Below are 26284 nucleotides of genomic sequence, written 5' to 3' on the forward strand. Positions count from 1 at the left end.
CCTGGGCACTAAGGGGCCCCCGACCACGGTAAAGGTCCCTGGGCACTAAGTGGCCCCCGACCACGGTAAAGGTCCCTGGGCACTAAGGGGCCCTTGACCACAGTAAAGTTCCCTAGGCACTAAGGGGCCCCTGACCACAGTAAAGGTCCCTGGGCACCAAGGGGCCCCCGACCACGGTAAAGTTCCCTAGGCACTAAGGGGCCCCTGACCACGGTAAAGGTCCCTGGGCACTAAGGGGCCCCTGAACACGGTAAAGTGTGATCAGTAATTTGGGGGGGGGCGTCAGAGTTTTTTTCTAACAGTTCTCAGTTTGGCAGTCAGCTGTCTAACCTTGTCGTATTCGGGGGCCAAAACCCACACAATATACAGCCAGGGGCTCTTACAATGAGAAAACCCATAGATTTTCTTAGTCATTCTCACTCAAATTCGGTATTAATGCAGCGTGTGTCATTCAGAAATGTGGATAATTGCTAGATAATGGCTTGAAAAACTCCTACTAACCCTAACATTATCGGGAGTGCAGAAAACCTGGCTGAAACTTTTCCCCCTACATCGTCGAAAGGGGCCCTAAACCAAGACGTTTTCAAGTGAGGTGGGAGGGCCCTGGATAATTTTAAGCTTAGGGCCCCCCGAAGGCTAGGTCTGGCTCTGCACTCTCTCTCTCTGTCTCTCTCTCTCTCTGTCTCTCTCTCTCTTTCCTCCCACCTGGACAGTCATTATCTAGCTGATGAGAGCAGAACAGAACAGAGGCAGAAAGAGGAACAGACTTCTCACACCACTGATTGGCTGACTGGCTGGCTGGCTGAATGATACTGGCTGACTGATTGGCTGATTGGCTGGCTGGCTGATTGACTGACTTGCTGACTGGCTTAATGATTTTGGCTGACTGACTGGCTGGCTTAGAGGGAGAACCTGATCCTTTGTGTTTCTGTTGCTTTTTTTAACCTCTCCTTCCCTCCCTCCCTCCCTGCCTCCTCACTCTCTCTCTCTCTCTCTCTCTCTCTCTCTCTACGCTCTACTCCCCCTCTCTCCTGCACTCTCTCCCTCCCTCTTGTGTGTGTGTGTGTGCGTGTGTGTGCGCGCGTGTGTGTTTGGACCTCTGGAAAACAGACGCTCATGTGAGCAGCAGTGACTGGTGAAAGGATAAGAGAGAGGACAGGATCACAGAGGAGGGGAAGAAAGAAAACAGCGGAGCGGAAGAGTAAAGGGATATAAATAAAAGAGGACTGGATCGAGGGAGAACAGGGGGAACATAAAGAGGAGGCGAGGAGAGGAGTCGTCCGCACCATTCCGCTCGGAGCGAGGTCAGACATGTGAGAAGATGTCGGTAGGCGGCTGTGCATGTCCCGGTGAGTAGTAACCGTGACAGCCATTCCCTACTTCCGTCCGCGCGTGTGTTTGCGCGCGTGTGTGTGTTTGCGCGCGTGTGTGTGTTTGCGCGCGTGTGTGTGTTTGCGCGCGCGTACGCGCGTGTGTTTTGCAGAGGCTTTCCTCGGTTGCTCACTGCATGCTGGTGGTGGTTGCTGTGGTCGTTTGTGTCGTTGTCAAGGAGAGTTGGGGGGGGGGGGGGGGCGAGGCGCCCAGGGACTTGAGGGCTTGCACAGCCTCATGGGAAACGACTCCGATGATGACTGTTGTGGAGGATTTGTCTGGCGAAATACAATACAAAACAGTTGTAATGTTCACAGGATTTGTTCTCTTCTCTCCGGTCTCTGGTGGGGGGGAATGTTATTGTTGAGGGAGGAGTGGATGATTTCATGTTTTTTATTGATGACTGCAGTTCTATTCAACTGTTAGGCTCTTCTCCGTTGGCATGAAGTCATCGGTTGCCATGGCGCCACTAATGCCTCTTCTGTCGCTGTACCAGTTGTTTTGTTTATGTTTTTCCCTTGTTTATGACTCTAAATTACAAGCAGCTCTGTGTTGGAGGCCGCTGAGATGCTTTCAGGTGGCCAGGACACCAGATGGTGGAAATCCTGTTTTGGGGAGTGAATTAATGAATATTGGCTAATTTAGTTGGTCATGCGGAAGGTTGTCAGGTTAGATGTTACCATTTTCTTATGCCTAGAGGAGTTTACGGATGTGTATTTAAAAACAGAAATAGCCCACCTATCGGTTCCAGCTAAAGTGTGAGAGGATTGCATAAGAGTGGGAGCAAAGGAGAGAGTCAAAGGTTCCTGGGTCAAAGGTTCCTGGGTCAAAGGAGAGGGTCATTCTATGTGGAAGCGTTGTAATCACACGTTGTGGATCTATGGCCACGTTTAATATTCCAGTGGCGCCCGGCAGTATATTTGCTTTTTAGTAAATACTTTTCCTAACCTTAACCTAATTCTCCTAACCTGCTGTTCATGGGCCTAAACCCGCTACATTATCCATCACAACCTGCTCGTGTAAATTACCCAGACCTCCTGTGTAAAGCCTTGGTCCAGTAGTTACACCACATAATGCATGTATGTGGATCCCAGCCCCAAACTGGGGTTCGATTCCTGTACACCCCCATTTCCAACTGTCAATAAAAGCCTTGCAAAAAAGAAAAACTATTAAGAACCACCTCTTTCTTATCTGCAATGTTGTTAATTCTAAATTTTCATTATCCTAACCGGCTGGTTTAGTGCTTCTAACCTGCGAGGAAAAGTCCTTTCGGTTTGTAGCTGGGTCATCTATTCAAAACCTCAACACATGACACTCAGATTGGCTATATTTGTCAGCAAACTGAAAGGTCCACATTAAATACAATATCAGCTGTTGTGGTTATTCGATACTGGTGTGTGTGTGTGTGTGTGTGTGAGTAAATGCAAGTGTTTGTATGTACATCTGAGTGTGTGTGTGTGTGTGTGTGTGTGTCTGTGTGTGTGTCTGTGTGTGTGTCTGTGTGTGTGTGGCAGTTGACCCTATCCTACCATACGTGTGATGGGGTCAAAAGGCAATAAGCGTGTGGGAGGTCAAAGGTTCTAGGGGTCACCGCAGGGCCACTACGGCCTGACTTACTCTTTTCACACAGAAAGAAAAACCGAAAGAGAGGAGAGAGACCAGATAAAAGGATGTAAGAGAATGAAAGACAGATAGAGGGAAGATAAAGAAAGTGCAGGAATACAAAGGACAAGAGGGACGAGTCAGAGAGTGAAAAAGAGAGAAACCAGTTAAAGATTAAGGGGATAGAATTCTCTCAGAATTCTTCATTTTCCAGATTGTTCAGTGGGGGTGTTTTTCTCATGTATAGACAACATCATACAGTGCCATTAACATTATGATGTCAGATTTCATAAGCTGCTCAATTTGAATGACCACCAAGCTTGCTGACTGGTCGGCACAGGTTTCTGGTAGCAGTGTCTAAGGTTTTACAATCTACTGGTGGTTGTCTTTTAATTTGTTTCCACGGGTCGCAGAAAGCTAAATTACGATAACCAACGCTGAATTCAATGTGAAACAAATGAAAAAAGATTGAGATTGGTTTGCTCTTTGGCATTTCGCAGAGATTTTTCATTAACATGAAAAGCGTATGCAAAAACATGAAAAAAATGTCATTTCTCAAGATCGATATCTTAGCAGCTTTGCAGATTCAAGGAGAAAGAACAAGGAGTTCAATGTGAAGTCAAACCTGTCAAAAAGCCAGCAGCCATCATTCTAATGCAGAATTATGCATTTTGTTTTAGGATTGACAACATTTTTATTTTATATTTTCTCCATTGATTTAGTTGTCTAAATGTATCCTACAAGGAAAAAAAAACTCTAAGAACCTTTGAACAGATTTTGATACAGACATTAGGTTTGGACCTTTGGGTTTCGTAGAGGACTGTCTACATAAGTAAGGTACCATTTATATGAGTGGACCACTACAAGTAGATAGTCAGAGAGATAGAGAGACAGAAAGACAAAGAGACAGAGACAGATAGAGACTGGGAGAGAGAGAGAGACAGACAGGAAGAGGTGTAGCGAGGAAGAGAGAGCGATTGAGAGAGAAATGAAGGCAGACACAGAGAAAGAAGAATTAAAGAGACAGGAGAGACAGAAAGGGACAGATACTGAGAGAGGTAGTAAAAGACAGATAACGAGACAGAGAGATGGAAAGAGGGAAAGTGAAGGGAGAGATGTTAATAAACTATTATTCAAGAAGCCTTTGAGACGGGTATCAGGAAGAGTAAACACACACACACCCAGCTGACGTGTCTGCATATGTGTGTATGTTGTCAAGTGTGTATTCAATCTAGGTGTGTGTGTGTGCGTGCGTGTGTGCGTGCGTGTGCGTGTGTACGTGCGTGTGTGTTTAAACATTTGTTTAAAATCTGGCAAATCTTTGCGGTCAGATAGCATACTTAATGAACACAGTCATGGAAATTTCCTAGTCAACGCCTGTTTCCCAAACGGCCGCCTATTCCCCGTGTGGCCCAGGCTCCTGGTCAGACATGTCACACTTCATAGGGACTAGGATGCCTTTTTAGGACACGGGCCACACACTAGTGTTGTTCTTTCTCTCTTGCTTTCTGTCTTTCATACGTTCTCTCTTACTTTGAAACCTTTCTTGAACCGATATTTTGTAGGGCAGTCAATATGGAGGGAATGAAAAGGAGAGAAGGGGAAAGAGATTGTTCAAAACAAAGAAAGAGAAAGAGGAGAAAGATAAAAGACAGACCAGGAAAGATGGAGAGTGAGAGGAAAAGGGATGAAGAAAAAAACAAAGGTAGAGACATACTCTCACAGAGAGGATGAGGAAGAGAGGGAGATATGAAAAGAAAAAAAGAGTGACTGAGAGAGAGAGAGAGAGAGAGAGAGGGGGAGGAGAGAGAGAGAGAGAGAGAGAGAGAGGGAGGAGAGAGAAACCCAGTCCCTTAACTGGCGTCCTCAGGGCATGAGTCTGGCAAGAGTTACTGTAGTTAGGCTAACCGTCCAATAACGACTGTATCCCTACGCCAGAATCTGTGAACTGATACACAAACAGCAACCAGATAGGAGGATCTACTTTCCCCATAACAACAGAATGTCAACACAAAGCATCTTTCCGTTGTGGTTTTTTCTTTCCCTCCATCTCTGTGTATTGCCAAATTAATCTGAAAAAATAACATTTGCAGGAGTTTCAATTGTGAAACATAAGAGTTTAAATAGTGAAGCATAGAGTTTTAAGTGTGAAGCATAGAGTGGTTTTAAGAGTGAAGCATAAAGTTTTAAGTGTGAAGCATAGAGTAGTTTTAAGAGTGAAGCATAGAGTTTTTATAGAGAAGCATAGAGTTTTTATAGAGAAGCATAGAGTTTTAAGAGTGAATTGCAGAGTTTTAATTCTGAAGCATAAACATTCAAAAGTGAAGCACAGTTTCAGCGGCCACCTCCCTCTAGCTGAGAGAATGACAATAAGACATCTCCCCACGCACTTTTCACAGTCACTCACTTTATCTCCCTTTCTTATTCTCTCTCTCTCTCCCTCTCTCTCTCTCTCTCTCTCTCCCTCTCTCCCTCTCTCTATCCATGTGGGACGACAAAGTTGTTTACATTCCAGCACCATGTTCAACAAAGGGAACCTCCCCCTTCTTGTGCGGCCAGTGTGTGTGTGTGTGTGTGTCTGTGTGTCTGTGTGTGTGTGTGCGCTTGTGTGTATGTTTGTGTGTACAGCATATGCCTGGACATGTGTATAACATAAACATTGCAGATGGAGTGTGACTGGCTAAGTGTGTCTGTGTGTGTGTTAGCGTGAGAATCACCACTGTGTGTTCATGTCTGGGCGTGGGGTCCCCAGAAAGAGGGGCGAAGATGAAAAATCTGTCCCCGCAAGTTCTTTTTTTGGCCAGGCCCTGTTAGGGGACTGAGTTACGTTTAGGCATAAAAGTCAGGCTAATGAGGTTGAGGTCAGGGTTCGGGGACAGGTAAGGTTTAGGGCTCGGGAATAAGAAACATGGATTTCTGGGTACAGGTCTGGTTCTCAGGTTCCCGCAGGGATGGAAAGACCTGTGTGCTTGTATGTGGCATCTCGCAATTAGAAAGTAGAAGGTCGACGTTTCCCTTTGTTGAGACGTTTCTGTCAAAATAGACGCCTAGTTCCTGTTACCTTCTTCCTCCTGTATGCAATACACACCCCCCCCCCCCTCTGTCTCCTGGCTTCCCTCTGTCTCCCTCATTCCCCAGTTCTCTCTCCTTCACCCTCCCTATCTGCCGATTCTTCTCAACCACCTCCCTCCCCCACCCGCTCTCACTCCTCTCATTGCTAGCACACTCTGGGTGAACGGAATGAGGAGAGGGTAGAGCGGGGGAGGGAGGGAGGGAGGGTGCCTCTCATGCAGAACATCACATGGTACGTCCTTGATTAGCAGGAAAAATGACTTTAAAGGAGAAGCAGGGCGCAAAGGGAGAAAGGGGTGCGGGGGAAAGAAAGGAGACGGGGGTGAGAGGAGGAGAACGGGGGAGAGAGGTAGAGGTGGAGGGGGTGAGGGGAAAATGAGGAAGAATGGGGGGGGGTAGATAGGGGGAAAGGGAGAGTGGGGGGGGGTAGAGGGGGTGAGGGGTTGGGGGGGGAGCACCGGCGGCTAAAATGGCAGCAACCTCATAATGCCTCCTTCAGCCTGTTCTGTTCTACAGGGACAGTTGACAGCGAGAGAGAATGAAGGAGAGGAAAGAGAGATGAAGGGATAGAGGGATAGAAGGAGAGGAAAGAGAGATGAAGGGATAGAGAGAATGAAGGAGAGGGAGGATAGAGAGTGGGGGGGGTGAGGGAGGTGACGGGGAGGCAGGAGAGAATGAGGGAGGGTGTGTTAGACAAGAGAGAGACGCAAGGCAATCAAGCAGAGAGAGAGAGAGAGAGAGAGAGAGAGAGAGAGAGAGAGATAGATATAGAGAGAGGTGAGAGAGTGAGAGAGAGAGAGAGAGAGGTAAGAGAGATAGATGGGTAGGGGGGGGTTTGCTCCCTCCCAAACTGAATGTTTCTGTGTTTTCTGCCAAGCTGTGCTGTCATTGGGCGAGCCAAGCCAGACCTGAGCTGTCATTGGCTGAGACCTGTCTCTCTGTCTGTGAGATCAGGAACAAAATGGATTCCAACAGCCAGCAGGGAGAACAGAGCACCAGGGCACTGTCATCCCATCTCCTCAGCCCTGTCAGCTGACACACACACACACACACACACTATGCATCACACACACACAACGAATCTCACACATACACACGCACACACAGGAGAGTGCTAACACACACACACACACATTCTCACAGCATCACACTGGAGAGTCCTGACACACACCACACAGAATGAAAACAGACGCACAAGCATAATTCTCAACATACAGAGACAAGCACAGAGATGTGCACACATGTACACACACACACACACACACACACACACATCCTGTCAACATTATAAAGATGCAATCACAAAATGTATTATTATTCAATGTTATTAACCTACATTATATATTATTAATATAAATTACACTTTCATATTAAATCAAATACAAAACATGGTATATACAGATACTACAATGACAGAGCTGTATTTGAACTGTCTGGCTGGTTAGATCTGAATAAAATGCTTATTTGAGAATTCAGCCTGTGTATGCGTGTATGTGTGTGTGTTTGTGTGTGCGCGTGTGCATTCGAGTGCATGCGTGTGCATGCGTGTGTTTGTGTATGTGTAAAATAGAGAGAGATGGAGAAATGGACAGAGACATCATCAGAGGCACAAATCAGAGAATTAATTAACACAGACGTAATGCCATTCTCTACCACAGGAGGGCGCCCGGAAAGCAGCTGCAGGACAGCCACCGCTGGTAGACACCAGGTTTCTGCATTTGACAGGGTTCTGTGGACATTCTAGAATGTTGTGTCAGACAGAGCCTTCCCTTTGAGCCTCCCTTCAGTTCTAGAACCCTAACATTAACTCTCCACTGAGAACACATGATCAGCACCCTGTCTGTCGAACAGTGTGTTAACTGGTGAAGAGGGAGTGGCATCAGACTGACAGCCCACATGCAGAACACATAACAAGCTTCTCCTGACCTCATCTCTGATCCCCGACCTATACTAAACTGAAACTGGACATCTAACCCTGACACAACCCTTTACATTAACCCTAACTTTAACCTCCCTAACCGTAACCTAACCCTACCTAACATTGTGAAACATACCCCTAGATTGATAACCCTTGATTACCTCTCTGTAATTATAACCCGAACCTTAACCCTTAACAGTTACCTTCCCCCCAAGTCACTTCAGAATCAGGTCCCCTTTATCTGCCAACTACATCTACACACACCCACTATTGTACTGCTAGCGGTGGACAGCATGTATGTACAGAATACACTAAATAAAAGTGTTGCCTTACGACTACACAACGTTGCAGTACGATTACGCAAAGTTGCCTTGCGATTACAAAACGTGGCCATACGATTCCACTACAGCCATCTAAAATAACGGGATGTGAGCAGCGAGTTTACAACACGCACGGCTCTGCGGTCGCTACGCACATTTCCGGATTTCCATTCTCTGCGCGCGCAGCGCTCTCTAGACGCGTGGAGAGTATCGGAGCGCCAAAATAAGTTTCCAGCTTGGACGTGTCTCCGCGGTGGGGAACACGGTCTTATTAGTGTCCGTGGGACAGCTGGCCGGTCGCTGAGTACCAAAATGTATACTACACGACGCACCTGCCCAATTGCTTTCAAACCCGTCCAACAACAGACCTTGGTCTCAGCGGCCAGGAGAGGAATCCTGGATCACATCCCAGAGGAGCGCTGCTGTATCCGGCTGAATGGCCTGAACTCCCGCTGCCTGCGTCGGTTGAGGCACGGTCAACACAGCTCAAAAGCCACCAACATGAGAAGCAGGTTAAAATTAGGGTATTGATTTGCCCCGTGTTGTTTGTTCTTAGGTGTGGTCTATATTAAAATAACATTTAAATGAATATACTATTTCTTCTAACCACTTTACTTCTTTTAGCAGCTAACCCCATTATCTTTTGGCACATCTTTTTATTATTTACTCAAGTTTTTATATACTGGATAATTTATCTATTCATCAATTTATTTGACTTAGCCTGCTTACTTTACCTTTTCTATTTGTTCATTAAAAGAAGCCCACAGCTTTGAGCTCTCGGACTTGATTGCCCGAGCAAGGAAATAACCCATTTCCCAGGATCCTTTCTCCATACCAGAATGATTTATCATGTACATGTAGACAGAGCAGGAAGTTGCAAAATGCCTATCTTTGATACCGGAAACAGATACCCTTTTAAACTTAAGCCTAGCCTCAACCACAACCCTAAATATCAACCCTCAAGCCAATAGATCAGCAATACCCTAGAATTATCCCTATAGATCAGCAATACCCTAGAATTATCCCTATAGATCAGCAATACCCTATCATTAACCTTATAGATCACCACTCCCATTGAATCCACCACATAATAGTATCAACACATAAAGTAGCATCAAACCTGACTGCAACGATAAATCCAAAGACCAGAATCCAACCTGTACCATCCTGCCAATCGTCTCCAGGATCAGCTCTTCCATCCGTCTTGACCATTAGAGGGGGGACATTAAGCTGACCTCAGATCAGTGTCTAGTGGAGGCCTTGCACGGTGCCTGCTTTAAGTGAGACGGTTGTTATCAGAATGCTGACAGACACATGTGTGTCGTTATGCTTCCTGCTGACAGGCGAGTTGCCACGCAGTCACACTCACACACTACTCAAACACACACACACACACACCACTCAAAACACACACACGCATACTGCATACAGTTCACACCCGACTGTCTGGACGTGGGAGATATCATTCCGAGCAAGAGGGGGAGAGAGGGTGAGTTAGAGGGTGAGTTAGTTGTAGGGGATGAACCGGGTCAGTTCAGAATTGTTTAAGTAGAAGAACATGCAATGGCAATGTCTGAGCTAATCGAGACTGGAGCAGGTGAGTCTCTCCCTTATTTGGCTTTATCTGGCACTATGAAGGTGTCATGTAGTGCGATATCTATGTTGTGTAGCGTTATAACAATGTTATGTAGCATTAAAAGAGTGGAACGTGCTGTTAGGACAGTGTTATGTAGTGTCATGACAACGTTACGTACTATTATGAGAGTGTTATGTAGTATGATGGCAGTGTTGAGTAGCATTATGAAACTCTGATGCAGCGTTATGACAGGGGTTTGAACTATTGTGTGTATCGTAGTGTACCGTCTTTGATGTGTGAGTTGTAGGACTTTTTGCTTCTCTGTACTGATCCACTTTGTTGGCCCAGCACTCAGTTCAGCTGTAGGACAAACAGGACCAATTGACAGGCTACGCACTCAGCCAGTGTGGTCGGTTGACTGGCCTGGTACGTTTGCACTTGACCGCGCTTGCTTTCCTGGCCTTGTCTCAACCAAAAAAGTATGTGTGGCTAAACGAAGGTTTGAGAAAAAACGTAGAATGTCAAAGTGAAATGTACGCGTGTGTGACTGTTAGTCACATTGGAGAAAAGCGCCAGCTAAACGGTACATGCTTTGTTATCGCTGTTGCTCACATGGCTTAAGGGGTCATTGTGTGAGTGTGTGTGTGCTTCATTTATGTGGGTGCCTGTGTGTGTGTGTGTGTGTGTGTGTGTGTGTGTATTTCTGAGTGTGCGTGCGCGCATGTGTCAGTAGCTCACATTATGGGGGGGGGGTAAGTGAGTTACAAGTGCCTTGGGTGCCTCATGGAGTGTGTGTGCGCATGTGTTTGTGTGTGTGTGTGTGTGTGTGTGCATGTGTGCGTGGGGGGACCGACTTAATCTGTGAGGAGGAGTAGCTGTCATGCCGACTGTGTGACTTAGTGATGCTTACATTCACTGGTCTCTGTAACCATGGTAACACACCCCAGTCAACGGTGTCACAACTGGAGAGAAGCTGAGAGTCCGAGGGGTAAATCCTGGAGTGTGTGTGAGTGTGTGTGAGTGTGTGTGTGTGTGTGTGTGTGCACGGTTCCCCAATAGAGATGATACATGGTGAGGGTTAATCCCTGTGTGTGGGGGGGTCATCTGACTCCTCTCCCCTGTCCCTCCTCTCCCCTTTGCCTCCTCTCTGTCCCTCCTCTCTGTCCCTCCTCTCCCCTGTGCCTCCTCTCTGTCCCTCCTCTCCCCTGTCCCTCCTCTCCCCTGTCCCTCTTCTCTGTCCCTCACTCTTCCCATCTCTTCTCTTCTATGTCTCTCTATGCCCCCTCCCTCTCTTTAAGTGTCATGGAGGACATGTTATCAGGTGCCAGACAGATATGCCCCCCCCCACCCCCCCGCAGAAGAGTTAACCCTTGTGCCTCTCTTACATTTCACATTTTAGTCCTGTGGACACTGTTGTCCCTAGTGAGTTCACACACACAAACTCACTTACACACACACATCTTGAACATTTACAAATGCTTTGTATGCTCGGTACCCACCTCTAGTGGGTGTCTGTGAGTGTACAACACCTCTCTAACACACACAGCCCAGTGAACTGGTCTTGACTCTAAAACATACACAGCCCAGTGACCTGGTCTTGACTCTAAAACATACACATCCCAGTGACCTGGTCTTGACTCTAAAACATACACATCCCAGTGACCTGGTCTTGACTCTAAAACATACACAGCCCAGTGACCTGGTCTTGACTCTAAAACATACACAGCCCAGTGACCTGGTCTTGACTCTAAAACATACACAGCCCAGTGACCTGGTCTTGACTCTAAAACATACACATCCCAGTGACCTGGTCTTGACTCTAAAACATACACAGCCCAGTGACCTGGTCTTGACTCTAAAACATACACATCCCAGTGACCTGGTCTTGACTCTAAAACATACACAGCCCAGTGACCTGGTCTTGACTCTAAAACATACACAGCCCAGTGAACTGGTCTTGACTCTAAAACATACACAGCCCAGTGACCTGGTCTTGACTCTAAAACTTACACAGCCCAGTGAACTGGTCTTGACTCTAAAACATACACAGCCCAGTGACCTAGTCTTGACTCTAACACATACACAGCCCAGTGACCTGGTTTTGACTCTTGTTCTTCCTAAATCCCAGCAGTATAGAGCATTTGAGCATCTCTCTCTCTCTTTCATTATTTCTATCACTTTTTATTTCCCATTATCTCTCCCTGTCTCCTTTCATTCTCTCCCTCTATTTCTCTTTCTTTATCGCTCTCTGTCTGGTGCTTTTTCTGTTCCCTCTGTTTGTCTTTCTTCCTCTCCTCTCCTGGTCTATTTCTTCTCTCTCCCTTTCTTTCTCCACCTCTATCTCTCTCTACTACATATTCCACAGATTCACATATACAGTACCTCACAAAAGCGAGTAAACCACTCACATTTTTGTGAGGGGCGAAGAAATGACACTTTGCTACTGAAGAAATGACACTTTGCTACAATGTAAAGTAGTGAGTGTACAGCTTGTATAACAATTTAAATTCGCTGTCCCCTCAAAATAACACAACACACAGCCATTAATGACTGAACTGCTGGCAACAAAAGTGAGTACACCCCTAAGTTAAAATGTCCAAATTGGGCCCAATAAGCCATTTTTCCCTCCCTGGTGTCATGTGACTCATTAGTGTTACAAGGTCTCAGGTGTGAATGGGGAGCAGGTGTGTTATATTTGGTGTTATCGCTCTCACACTCCCTCATACTGGTCACTGGAAGTTCAACATGGCACCTCATGGCAAAGAACTCTCTGAGGATCTTGAACTTCCAGTGACCAGCAAGAGGGAGTGTGAGAGCGATGACACCAGGGAGGGAAAAGATATACTCAAGTATTTACAAAAATGTGAGGGATGTACTCACTTTTGTGAGAAACTGTACGTTTGAAGGATGTAGCTTTATTTCAGTTGACTGTTTAGCTGTGAGTATGACTGTGTGTTCTCAGCAAACCTACATAGTTTAGTATGATTGGGGTGAATTATTCACTATTGCTACAATAGATTGTCTTCACATCGGGAAATCAATCGCTACACCTTATAGGATTGTTTTTCTTGAAACGCGTTCATGTTTTCTTGTATATGTCTTTGAACAGAAGACATATTATTTTGAGAACTGACAAGGACAGGTGTAAAAAGGTAAAAGCAACAATGTGACTTCAGAACAACTCTCATGACAACTGCTCTGTGCTGGTCTCTTGTACTTTTCCTCTGAAGCTGTCATGTACGTTCCTGTATGTACGTTTAAACCTGAGATAATCCAATTGTATTGCCAGCAACTGAAGAGTTTTAAACTTGATAAATTGCCCTTTTCCATCTTCCTCAAGAGTACCAACTTGTGTAAAGGCCTGCCAGTGAGTTTACTGAATAGCCAACCTGCCAACAAGCCTACGCCAGGGGTCCACTTCCCCACCAGGCAGTTGTTTTGGTTTTAACCATGCACATCTGATTCAATAATAAGCCTTAACGTTTGACTATGTGAATAATAATTTATGTATTTTACACTGTAACTTAACCTTTCCTGATGGAATTCATAAAAATCATTGTTTGGGGTTAGTCAAACTCCCCAGACATGAGCAGTGGATGATGATCTCTTAATCAATTAGAACAGTCAAATAGATTTATCGATCTGTTTCGCCAGAACGATTGATCCTTTTAAAACAAGGAGGAAAATTGACTTTTCTTTCCATCTGTCTCTCTCTCAGTTACACACACACACACACACACACGCGCGCGCAATGTGATGAGAGTCAACTCATTCTGAGTGCTATTGTCCTTCAACCTCAATTAATTTGCTAGACCAGACGCGTGAATTCAATACCAATATTTCAACTGGGCGATTATGATCTGTCACTGCTTTCCTTTTCGTGACAGCCAATCTAATTGCCGCCATCATCGAATTATTGTCCGATCATAATTAGCCTAACAACCGTCTCACGGTTCAGTCGCGTACTGTTTTATTTTTGAGGATTAGATCAATTTTCATACATGTCAGTTATGGTGGCACAGATGCTATGGGTAAGTATTGGCCAGCGAATAACCCATAGGCCAAGCGCTGCGCTGTGTTGTTAAAGGATGGCTGGGGGGAGGGAAAGGCTAAAGCCAATGCAAACGGTGCGCTCTCGTTCTACCAGATCTTTCATTTTAGTGAGAGAGAGAGGGGGAGAGACTGGACTGGAGCGGAGAAGCAAAAGAGAGAGAGAGGGGGTTAAGGGAACGCAGTCGGCCTACGCGGGTAGAGAGGGAGAGCAAGGGAGAGAGAAAGAGGGAGGGCCTAGAGCTATTGTTCATGTATGCCCACGAACAAAGGGCTTATCTGGGTCCTTACTTAAAATCCACCGCAGGCTTGTGTCCACTGACGAGGCCTCATGAAGGAGAAAACATTTACCGAAATCTTACTGTCCGTTTCTTGTAGCGCTGAGATTTTTTTGTGTTTTCTTAAAAAAAAGTGGGACGAGTTTCGTATTACGTTACGACAAACCTAGCCAGCCACCGTAGCCGTTTTACGCAAGGAGCGTGCTACAGGGTTCTATCGTCTTCCTGTAAACATCATTCTTTGATTGGGACTTCTTTTCAGGTAATGGGTTACATTTGTCAGACGTAAACGTTTGGTTTCTGTATTGTAGCTAGTTATTCATTTCTATAGTTGTGTTGCATATGCTGCATTCTGCTATTGTTGCAATGTATTTGCATATCTGCACTTTGCGTGTTTTATTTTTGCTACAACAAGGCTAAGTGCTAACTGGCTAGCACACATAGCTAGCCATCTCCCAAAGAAGGTAACGCGTAGAGGGAGATATGGCTAGCTGAGCGGGGCCTACGGCGATGTTGTGTGTGTACTCAGCGATTTTGTATAGCTAGCTGTTTTGATTGCATATCAAACCATTACATTACTACCAGTTGATACCTTTGTAGTTGCAGCATTTTATCAGATTCTCGGTGCATATTGCAACAATGTCAACAACCAACTACTCTGTGGTAAGCAGGTTGTTAGTTAGGCTAACGTCAAATGTTATTATTGTAACTTGTTTCTAGCTAAACCTAGCCACTTTGTTTACAACATGACGGGCCAGATACCGCTGTTGTACACGCCGCCTTCAATGTAGAAATGAGTTATTTAAACAACCAAAGATGCAATTAAGCTAGAACATTTGTAGAATGTTGTTTTAGACTCTGTAATGTATTTAGTATTTTTTGCTCAGGGTTTAAATTGTAATCTTAAATTCCTGGGATTGAGAATGTTGTGTGTTTAGCTTCCTTGCCTTCCCACACACTCCTCCCTGACTGACTGATGACAGGTCACATTTACACTGTCAGGGAAATCAGATTACCACCACTATAACATCTCAAAGGCAGGAAGTGTGTGCGTGTTATTGTTGTGGAGAGGGTAATTTGCAGCAGAGGAAGTGGGGTGTGTTGGTGATTTGATTTGGACCTGCCATCATTAACCACCAAGGAACGAAACCGAGCTAATGGTTTTACACACACACACACACACACACACACACACCAAGTGAAGGAACAGCTAATGGATTTGTAGGCTTTCAACTAGTAAGGGTTTCTTTATTTATTTTCCATCTATTTGTTTAGTTGTGTGGCCAAGCCTGTGGCATAGTCACAGAGTGTTTAGTGCTTTGTAGATATTTTCAGTTTTATTATCTAAAATATGAACTAGACTTATACTTTATTTTTTACATTACATGCACTATGACATGTTAACATGGATTTTTTTTTTAAATGTTTGTGCCCATTACTGCAGAGTTTATCAACCATTTGTTTACATTATAAAAATATTTCTGACTTGTATATAACTTTACAGTCTGTCATTCCCCCTCCATGTTTGGCTTTAACATTTATTTTACTTTGTTTTAACCAGCTGAACCCATTGAGAACCAATTCACATTTACAAGGGAGGCATAACAATTGCAAGATGACACTCAGTCACATATAAATGCAGTAAAAAAAAAAAAAAGTACAATGAAATTGAGAAGCAATCAATAAAATACACTGTATGTGGTGAAATGCATACAGATGATTCAGTAGGTACAGTGAATTCTGCATCCTGCTGCATAAAGATAATTGGCGATATTAAGTTTTCTGCGCTGAATTATTGTCTCACACCAGATCGCATCATAGCGTACACAGAAGCATTTCTAGGAGCCATCTGTCTACCCAAAGTACATTCTGAACAATAAATCTCCCTGACACCCTTCCACTAGTCCCATTACTCTGAAACATGAGAAATAAATCTCCCCAACACACTTCCACTAGTCCCATAACTCTGAAACATGAGAAATAAATCTCCCCAACAGACTTCCACTAGTCCCATAACTCTGAAACATGAGAAATAAGTCTCCCCAACACTCTTCCACTAGTCCCATAACTCTGAAACATGAGAAATAAATCTCCCCAACACTCTTCCACTAGTCCCATAACTCTGAAACATGAGAAATAAGTCTCCCCAACACCCACTCCTCCCATAACTCTGAAACTCACCATCCTCTCGTTGACCGCTGTGACTGTTGGATGGCAGCTATATGGCTGAAGCTAAATTACAGAAGAAGCCTGTTTCCGCAGCACTCTGCATGTTGGCCTGCACTGGTCCCGGGTGTAGGGGCCAATTAGACACTCCAGTGGCCCTTTAAGGGGAGTGTGCTTGGATACATCCACCATGAGCAAAGCGGAATCCCATGAGGCGCTGGGTTATTTCAGCTCGTGCTTGTGTGGGAATGGCGTGCCTAATCGTGAGACGCGCGTTGGTTTGACAGATTCTGTCAAACCGTGAGACATGTCGACTGTGAAATAGTCCCCCTGCCGCACGAGACGTCTAATCTATACAGAGGTTCATTTCTTCTAGAAAATCCTTAGGACCTGCTATTCGTGTTTTAGTGTTTAAACGTGGAATGTAAAATAAACGTGGAAGTCACAAGCTGAGACGGTGATGAATCCGCTTTCCCCTCCGGAAGTCACCGTCTCACACCGTCTGCCGGGGCCACACACGTTTAGGGCCCCTCTGGAAGTCACCATCTCACACACATTTAGGGCCCCTCTGGAAGTCACCATCTCACACACGTTTGGGGCCCCTCTGGAAGTCACCATCTCACACACGTTTAGGGCCCCTCTGGAAGTCCACCATCTCACACACGTTTAGGGCCCCTCTGGAAGTCACCATCTCACACACGTTTAGGGCCCCTCTGGAAGTCACCATCTCACACACGTTTAGGGCCCCTCTGGAAGTCACCATCTCACACACGTTTAGGGCCCCTCTGGAAGTCACCGTCTCACACACGTTTAGGGCCCCTCTGGAAGTCACCGTCTCACACACGTTTAGGGCCCCTCTGGAAGTCACCATGGAAACGTCTCAGCTATTAAAGCTTGAATGTTTGGTTTTTGAAGGCTCACCGCTCCTCAGTAACAATCCTTTATTACACACAATGTTGTGTGTGTGTGTGTGTGTGTGTCGGGATGAATGTTTTATGAGACGGAAGTGCTACTTCCTGCGTGCGTGTGTGTGTGTATGTGTGCGTGCGTGTGTGTGTGTGTGCGCGTGTGTGTAATTTGTTAGCCTGCTCCTGCGGTGATGGTTATTGGTGGATCGATGGCGGATGCTCTGGATAGGGTTAGGGTTGATAGATCTACTGTACTCTCCTTTGAGTGTATGTGTGCGACACAGTGAGATGAGGCGAGGAGGAGGGTTGCTGTCAGACGCTAGGGTTCACGACCCCTGGTCCAGACCACTATACATCGCGGTTGAGAGGAGGGCTTTTAAGACAAGTGTCCCATTTGATAAAACCCAAACGTTCCACATTTGTTTTTGCCAATGGAAGATGTGGTCAAAAGGGAGATGGAGGTGGTTTGACCATGTTGTGCCCCATGCCGTAAGACAGCCGCAACAGGAACACCGAAATGTTTGGTTTTGATGTATCGCAGTTTAAAGGCTTATTAACGTGTGTAAATAACGGGGGTTATTGGATTTCAGTCGTGTCTCCAAACGCGACACTTCCCTGTGGACACGTTTTTTCCTGGACAGATCAGTTGCGTTGACAACCCTGTTTACAATGATCAGTCTCTAGCTGTTCCGTGTCCTGGGCACTTGTAACGCGTGTGTGGTAACGGTAATTAGTCCTGGGCACTTGTAACGCGTGTGTGGTAACGGTAATTAGTCCTGGGCACTTGTAATGCGTGTGTGGTAACGGTAATTAGTCCTGGGCACTTGTAACGTGTGTGGTAACGGTAATTTGTCCTGGGCACTTGTAACGCGTGTGTGGTAACAGTAACTTGTTGTGATATGTGGTCATCTATTTAAGTGGATTTGCACTGAAGTTTATTACTGCCTAATTTGCTCTGCCGCACAAATAGACCATATCTTTCAGGACTGTTAAAAAGTAATCTTGGTCCAATGTACTGTACACTATTGTTCAAAAGTTTGAGGTCACTTTTGAGGTTTTAAAAGACAAGCACTTTTTCATCCATTAAAATAACATCAGATTGATGAGAACTGGAGTTGAGCATCCCGCAGTTTCCTCTTCACTGACCCCAAACTTTTCAACGGCAGTGCACATTGGACTGTAGTTCAATCCAGTGAAATTGAACTGGCAGAACAAGCAAACGTCGTTCAAATACAAATTTCCTGTTCCTGTAGCGGAAATCGCGACCTTCTGTTTGCACGCGTACAAGCGAGTGGACGGGAAAGGAATGGTATGTTAAACAAGGCATTTGACGGGAGAGTATGTGAGCCAGATGAAGGTGCTTCTGTAGGCCTGCCTAGATGCTGTGTTGGTGGAGGTCAGAGTGTGTGTTGGTGTGAAAGAGAGGGGGTTGGGTGCGTGCGTGCATATTGGTGAGTGAGCGTGGGGTTAAATTGTGTATGGGGTCAGTTTAGGGTCATACAAGAGTAAAGACTTTATTATACCTGGGGGGCAGAGACACACACAAACACACACACACACACTATATCCTTTCAAAATGAATGTCTGGACTAGTAAAAAGAAATGTCTAAATCAAGCCCAACCACTGGTTCTGGGATACGATGCTTAGATCCCTTGTGTCTGTGATCCCTTACCTAAAAGGGATCCGCTGTAATCCTGTATTCGGTCTTAATGCAGGTGGATATAAGTTATAATGATCTATCTCTCTCTCTCCCTCCCTCCCCCATCCAGGCTGTTCCTCCAAGTCCTTCAAGCTGTACTCCCCCAAGGAGCCCCCCAACGGTAGCGCCTTTCCGCCCTTCCACCCCGGCACCATGCTGGATAGAGACGTGGGGTGAGGCACGCACACACGCGCACGCACACACGCGCACGCCCCCCCCCCAGGGGGTTTCTGTTAGTTGACGATCGTCCGCCTTGTCAGCGGTTTGCCTTTCCCACACCTCAGTTTTGCCTGGTCGGGCCAATCACCCACTCCACGTGGTGAGGACGATGGTGACTAGATTTAAAGTTAGAGGAGGGTACAGATTTCCGCCGAAGAGAACGCCCTCTGTCCGGACAGGTTTCTTTATTGTCGTGGACACGGATGAGTGTCTCATTCACACCGACGTCCTTTGTTGGTCAAACCATCGACTGAAACGAGGAATTGAATTGTGGAATTTGAATTGCGACTTGAGTCAGTGGAAACAGTGGTTCAAAAAGAGGTTGAGATTGTGGCTCAGGATCATAATTAGTTCAGCGTTCAGGGTGGTGCTGACGCAGGACTTTGGTTCAGTGTTGGGTGGTACTGAAGCTGGACTTTGGGTCAGCTTTGGGTGGTACTGAAGCAGGATTTAGGTTCAGCTTTGGGTGGTACTGAAGCAGGCCTTTGGGTCAGCGTTGGCTGGTACTGAAGCTGGACTTTGGGTTCAGTGTTGGGTGGTACTGAAGCAGGACTTTGGTTTAGCGTTGGGTGGTACTGAAGCTGGACTTTGGGTCAGCGTTGGGTGGTACTGAAGCAGGATTTAGGTTCAGCTTTGGGTGGTACTGAAGCAGGACTTTGGTTTAGTGTTGGGTGGTACTGAAGCTGGACTTTGGGTTCAGCTTTGGGTGGTACTGAAGCAGGACTTTGGTTCAGCGTTGGGTGGTACTGAAGCAGGACTTTGGGTCAGCGTTGGCTGGTACTAAAGCAGGATTTAGGTTCAGCTTTGGGTGGTACTGAAGCAGGACTTTGGGTCAGCGTTAGCTGGTACTGAAGCAGGATTTAGGTACAGCTTTGGGTGGTACTGAAGCTGGACTTTGGGTCAGCGTTGGCTGGTACTGAAGCAGGATTTAGGTTCAGCTTTGGGTGGTACTGAAGCTGGATTTTGGGTCAGCGTTGGCTGGTACTGAAGCAGGATTTAGGTTCAGCTTTGGGTGGTACTGAAGCAGGACTTTGGTTTAGTGTTGGGTGGTACTGAAGCTGGACTTTGGGTTCAGCTTTGGGTGGTACTGAAGCAGGACTTTGGTTCAGCGTTGGGTGGTACTGAAGCAGGACTTTGGGTCAGCGATGGCTGGTACTGAAGCAGGATTTAGGTTCAGCTTTGGGTGGTACTGAAGCAGGATTTAGGTTCAGCTTTGGGTGGTACTGAAGCTGGACTTTGGGTCAGCGTTAGCTGGTACTGAAGCAGGATTTAGGTTCAGCTTTGGGTGGTACTGAAGCCGGACTTTGGGTCAGCGTTGGCTGGTACTGAAGCAGGATTTAGGTTCAGCTTTGGGTGGTACTGAAGCTGGACTTTGGGTCAGCGTTGGCTGGTACTGAAGCAGGATTTAGGTTCAGCTTTGGGTGGTACTGAAGCAGGACTTTGGTTTAGTGTTGGGTGGTACTGAAGCTGGACTTTGGGTTCAGCTTTGGGTGGTACTGAAGCAGGACTTTGGTTCAGCGTTGGGTGGTACTGAAGCAGGATTTAGGTTCAGCTTTGGGTGGTACTGAAGCAGGACTTTGGTTTAGTGTTGGGTGGTACTGAAGCTGGACTTTGGGTTCAGCTTTGGGTGGTACTGAAGCAGGACTTTGGTTCAGCGTTGGGTGGTACTGAAGCAGGACTTTGGGTCAGCGATGGCTGGTACTGAAGCAGGATTTAGGTTCAGCTTTGGGTGGTACTAAAGCAGGATTTAGGTTCAGCTTTGGGTGGTACTGAAGCTGGACTTTGGGTCAGCATTGGCTGGTACTGAAGCAGGATTTAGGTTCAGCTTTGGGTGGTACTGAAGCTGGACTTTGGTTTAGCATTGGGTGGTACTGAAGCCGGTCTTTGGTTCTGTTCTGGATGGTGCTGAAGCCGGTCTTTGGTTCAGTGCTGGGTGGTACTGAAGCAGGACTATAAAACAACACATTTCCCATTCATAGTTACAATGTATCAAGCTCTATTACTTTTTCTTTCATCCCGGGGGGAGCCTTGGGTCGCAGAGCATCATGGGAGTTTTAATAACCCATCGATAGAAAGTCTGTCTCTCCATTTGGTGGCCAATGAAAGAGCTAATGAAGGCAATACATTTATTTGGAACACCGTTGTGACCCCATGAGGCTTGAACAATGACACGAAACAGAGGAGGATGGTTAGTGAGAGGCGTCTGGGCCATTAAACTGTAAAAAAACAAACCCATTCCGTCTTAATAAGGTGCTCATGCAGACTTCTGATCTCCTCAGGGGCACCAACCCATTTAGTTTCAGTGGTTGGACCTTCTTTAGGCCTTTCCATCGGTGCGGTTCCAAGGAACTGATGGCAGATTTTCCTGCGTTTTTGTTGAGTTGCTGGGAATCTCCTGGTTCAGCCATCCCAGAGACTGGGTCTCACAGCTTCTACCTCCTTAAATCAAGGCATGGGAAAAGACATGGCATTTAGTAATCTAATATTGTGGTGAATAACTGTCTGATGTGTGTCCCCACGTCACGACCCTTGGCACACCCTAAGACCCTTTTTGATCAACAAAAAAACCTGTCATGTTTATGTGCATTCTGGGAGTTGAAAGTAACTAACCCTCTTTGTTTGACTGTTTCTGCTTTCTCCTCTGCAGCCCAACTCCCATGTACCCCCCCACATACCTGGAGTCTGGAATAGGGTAAGACTACCATGTGTTCTGTTCTACTTCAGTGTGGATGTCTCCACTAGCGCAGGGTTTCTCAAACTAGGGGTCCGGGTAATGTGAGGGTACATCATCGGTCGGGTCCCTGCGGGAGAACGATTCTTCGGGTCCGCCGCTGAAATTGTCCAAGAGTCCCTGCTCTAGATCTCAGGGGTCTACTTTGATTCAACTACGTCCAGTGTTTAATGGGACTGAGATGGGTGGCCGTACTCACTTCAGGTTGTTTTACGTTCAAGCGTTTAAACTAAAGCAAGTAGAATGTTGATCGAGGAGTCCCGAGGGACGCCCGTCGTTGCCCCCGGACCAGAACGGCCCCTAGAAGCACCTCCATGTACGAGGAGAACCTCCCAGACCGGACGCTAGACCATAACGGCCTTGCTCCCAGTTCGCCTCCTTAACCCAGAGTCCCGGGCAGTCGTGGTGTCCCAGACAGTCGTGGGGTTTCTGAGCGGTACCGCTCCGTCCTCAGGGCCCGACACTTGTTGCCCGCCCCTCGGGGTCTCAGGCTGTTTGTTTCGTAGGGAGCACTTTGCCAACACCGCCAGTGTAAAAAGGGCTTCATGAATACATTGGACTGACGCATTGATTGACGCTAACTGCCTGGTCTCTGTCTCAGGAGACACACGCCGTACGGGAACCAGACGGACTACAGGTTATTCGAGCTCAACAAACGGCTACAGAACTGGACGGAGGTACGGTGGAGCTGAACCCCTCAGCGTTGTTGTTTCCACTTCCTGTCTGTCTGTCTACTCTACTGTCGACACGTGTCTCTGTCTTCCGGGAGCCTGGGTGTGTTTTGTAAACCCTGGCCCTCCTCCCCTCCAGGAGTGCGACAATCTGTGGTGGGATGCGTTCACCACGGAGTTCTTCGAGGACGATGCCATGTTGACCATAACGTTCTGCCTAGAAGACGGGCCCAAGAGATACAGTAAGGACACACACACACACATGCATACACCCAATTTTTGGTCAGAACGTGAGTGTAAGCCTGAACTTGTTGGTCGTATTATTATAATCTACTCTTCCAACTAGACAACTCTCCGTCTGCCTCTTGAAGCTTGCTGTTGTTGTGTTCTTATGCTCCACTCTTTCTTCTACTTCCTGTCACCTCCTCCTCCTTCGCAGCAATTGGCCGGACGTTGATCCCGCGCTACTTCCGGAGTATTTTTGAGGGGGGCGCCACCGAGCTGTACTACGTGTTGAAGCACCCCAAAGAGTCCTTCCACAACAACTTTGTCTCGCTGGACTGTGACCAGTGTACCATGGTCACGCAGAACGGAAAGCCCATGTTCACACAGGTGTGTGTGTGTGACACTCTAAAAGCCAGATGTGCGACCCTGACAAGGTCCCTTTGACCTCTAACCTTTTGACCTCGGTCCACCCTAGGTGTGCGTGGAGGGTCGTCTCTACCTGGAGTTCATGTTCGACGACATGATGCGGATAAAGACGTGGCACTTCAGCATCCGGCAGCACCGCGAACTGATACCGCGCAGCATCCTGGCCATGCACGTGAGTACATCCTACCGGCAGTGCACGCCAGTCAGCCTTGACCCCACAGCCTACGGCAATAGCCGGCGGAGAGGAATATGTTCCCGAAAAGGCAACGGCGACGTGTCCCTAATGCGACCGTTTGAGAGTCAGCCGCGGTGACACTGGGCGTATCTGTGCGTAACCCCTGACCTCTGTGACCCTTGTAGGCCCAGGACCCCCAGATGCTGGACCAGCTGTCTAAGAACATCACCAGATGTGGTCTGTCCAACTCCACGCTCAACTACCTCAGAGTGAGTACGCAGCGATTACAACCAAACCTGTGGGTTGGAGGGATTCAGATAGACTCGGTGTCCAGCTTATAAGGTCCGGCTTCCAGTACCGGGTCAGGCCCTTTCACCTGCAGAGTGGACTGAATTCTTCCGGGTCATGGGTTCTGCGAGGCATCGGACACCGTGTGCTCGCTACTATGCTCAACTCACTGTCGCGTTCCTGAAACCCTTCTGGAAGAACCCGTGCGCTGCGACGTGCCGCTGAAAGAACCTGTGTCTGGTCAGCAAGCGGGTCACCACCGGCGTGACGCAACAGAATCCCGGGTTTGTCGGACCGGGAGACCCGTTTCCACCAGGGTCGCTCCTTCCAGTATAGCCGTGTGTTTCGGTAGCCCGTCCCGGAAAAAAGGCCCGACGAGGTGGTTTCCCGAGACGCCCTTCTGCACTCCTCTGTCTTCCCGTTTGCTTGCACAGTTCCTCCCAGTTCCCTTTAATCTCTCTCATCTTCACGCTGTTTTCTCCCACGGACCAACCCTGACTGGGTGTTGTGTTCTGTTTGTTGTTTTTTTGTTTTCGTTTATCTCAGCGTTCACTCTGAGATAGGGGAACCGGCACGTTTGCCACCGACAATTATACAACCCTGCGAGTTGCTCAGGGTCCATTTTTACGTCCAGTAGCCAAATGACTCTGCTTTTGCCATGCCTCTGTCTGCAGGAGGGTTCTGTTGTACTGAACCGGTCCACTGAGACCAACAGCAACACCAGGACACTGGTCACCAGCATTTATTAAACTGTCTCTTCATCATCTTCTCTCCACCCCTCGCTTCCCCTTTTCTCCTCTGTCTCACTCTCTCTCTCTTTCTCTTGTCTCTCTCTCTCTGTTGTTTCTCTCTCTCTCGCCTCTCCCTCCCTGTAGCTGTGTGTCATTCTGGAGCCCATGCAGGAGTTGATGTCCAGACACAAGACGTACAGCCTCAGTCCCCGGGACTGTCTGAAGACCTGCCTCTTCCAGAAGTGGCAACGCATGGTGGCGCCGCCAGGTAACGGAGTAGCAACACACCGTGAATACACACACTGGACCGGACATGCATGAATGAACGCACGTATTGACCAACACACTCCCCTTCGCCCTGACTCTTTCCCTCTCTCCTCCTCCCAGCTGAACCAACCAGACAGGCCCCGAACAAGAGGAGGAAGAGGAAGATGTCAGGCGGAAGCACCATGAGCGCCGGAGGAGGAACCAACAACAACAGCAACAGCAAGAAGAAGAGTCCGGCCAGCAGCTTCCCCCTGTCCAGCCAAGTCCCGGTAAGGAACATGACTCCGGACAGACCGCAGGCGGGGGGAGAGCCTGGCAGCATGTGCCGATCCCGGTGCCACACTCTCATTTAACCTTTAACCTCGGCGGTAATTGCGATTGGTATGATCCTCAAAGAATCAGCCAAGTATAACAGAGAGCCCAGAGGCCAGGATATCCTCCCCACACAGGGTGTTTTTTAATGAGGGTCTCTCCCCGTACCTTCCTCTCCGTGTACATGGTGATGCTACAGGAGTTCTCCCTATCTCTGTTATAACAGCTTCTTCCTGTCGTAAAATGTAATGTTGTTGGGAGAGACCATTCTGTTGGGGGTGGAGGGTCTAACTGCAGTAGTACTTCCCTTGTCCGTCCAACAGCAGCTTCCTTCTCTCCCCGCAGGACGTTATGGTGGTGGGAGAGCCCACACTGATGGGCGGGGAGTTCGGCGACGAGGACGAGCGGCTGATCACGCGGCTGGAGAACCAGCAGTTCGACGCGGCCAACGGCATCGATGACGAGGACAGCTTCAACAACAGCCCGGCGCTGGGGGCCAACTCACCCTGGAACAACAAGGCCCCCTCCAGCCAGGAGAGCAAGAGTGACAACCCCACGTCACAGGCCTCGCAGTAGGCCTGGGGACAGGGCCTCTGTAGTCTGGGGTGGGGGCTGGGGGGTGGGGGGGGGGGCTCCGCTCTTTAAGGTGTGTCTCAATTGTCTATAGTGGCTTCCTGACTGTTCTCATCTCATTCCCTTAAAGGGGCAATCAGCAGTTGAAACAACAACAAAGCGGTCAACCCCAGTTGTGTTTTGGTAGAATGTGGCGGGGCGGGCCCGGGGGAACTCCAGCCCCTCTCAGATCCGTAGACATGGTTGTGTGGACTGTTGGCCCGGCGTCGTCTTGTTTTTGAGCATGTTGTGCGGCTGCGCGGCGTTCGCTTACGTCTTCTGGCGTTCGCAGGCATTCCTGTAAAACCGTCTTATTTTATGTTGCGGCCCGGGGGGGTTCCAACAATCCCCATCCAAGCCGAGCAAATTGGGTATCATTCATTTGTTTAGTCCAGGAAATGGTTTGCGGCGGTGGCGGATCGCCCCTTTAACATGGACTTTGTCCAGGCCTTGAAGTAGACAGACAAGCCTCTCAGGCTGTAATTGTGGTTGGTTGTTACCAGTGAACACAGACATCCTTTCCGACCTCCCCGCCCTGTCCTGTGTTCAGAGGAGGCGTGAGGCGCTGGGGAGAGGGGAGACACTCCGGACAATTGGCATGTACCCGGGTATGGGTGAAGGAAGGGTTTTTGGGGTTTGGTAGACCGGAGAGGGGTGGGGAGGTTT

The 26284-nt window shown here is 47.6% G+C and overlaps 1 protein-coding gene across 4 annotated transcripts; it reads left to right on the forward strand.

Annotated features, from left to right (window-relative positions):
• The first annotated feature begins 1033 nt into the window (after positions 1 to 1033).
• ldb1b (LIM-domain binding 1b) lies at positions 1034 to 25626 on the forward strand. 4 transcript variants are annotated; one of them, XM_034294152.1, is made up of 11 exons: positions 1034 to 1349; positions 19032 to 19134; positions 21828 to 21872; positions 22513 to 22588; positions 22722 to 22824; positions 23022 to 23194; positions 23283 to 23405; positions 23594 to 23677; positions 24572 to 24695; positions 24815 to 24963; positions 25352 to 25626. In XM_034294152.1, exons 1-11 carry the CDS (start codon positions 1322 to 1324, stop codon positions 25580 to 25582), a joined length of 1239 nt encoding a protein of 412 aa, XP_034150043.1. In that variant the 5' UTR covers positions 1034 to 1321; the 3' UTR covers positions 25583 to 25626. The 4 variants fall into 4 exon arrangements, with proteins under 4 accessions (XP_034150043.1, XP_034150042.1, XP_034150044.1 ...); XM_034294151.1 differs by lacking the exon at positions 1034 to 1349 and adding an exon at positions 9776 to 9880; XM_034294153.1 differs by lacking the exon at positions 1034 to 1349 and adding an exon at positions 14100 to 14449.
• The last annotated feature ends 658 nt before the right edge of the window (positions 25627 to 26284 follow it).

Source organism: Esox lucius, chromosome 9, assembly GCF_011004845.1.
Source record: "Esox lucius isolate fEsoLuc1 chromosome 9, fEsoLuc1.pri, whole genome shotgun sequence".
In the NCBI taxonomy this organism is placed as follows: domain Eukaryota; kingdom Metazoa; phylum Chordata; class Actinopteri; order Esociformes; family Esocidae; genus Esox; species Esox lucius.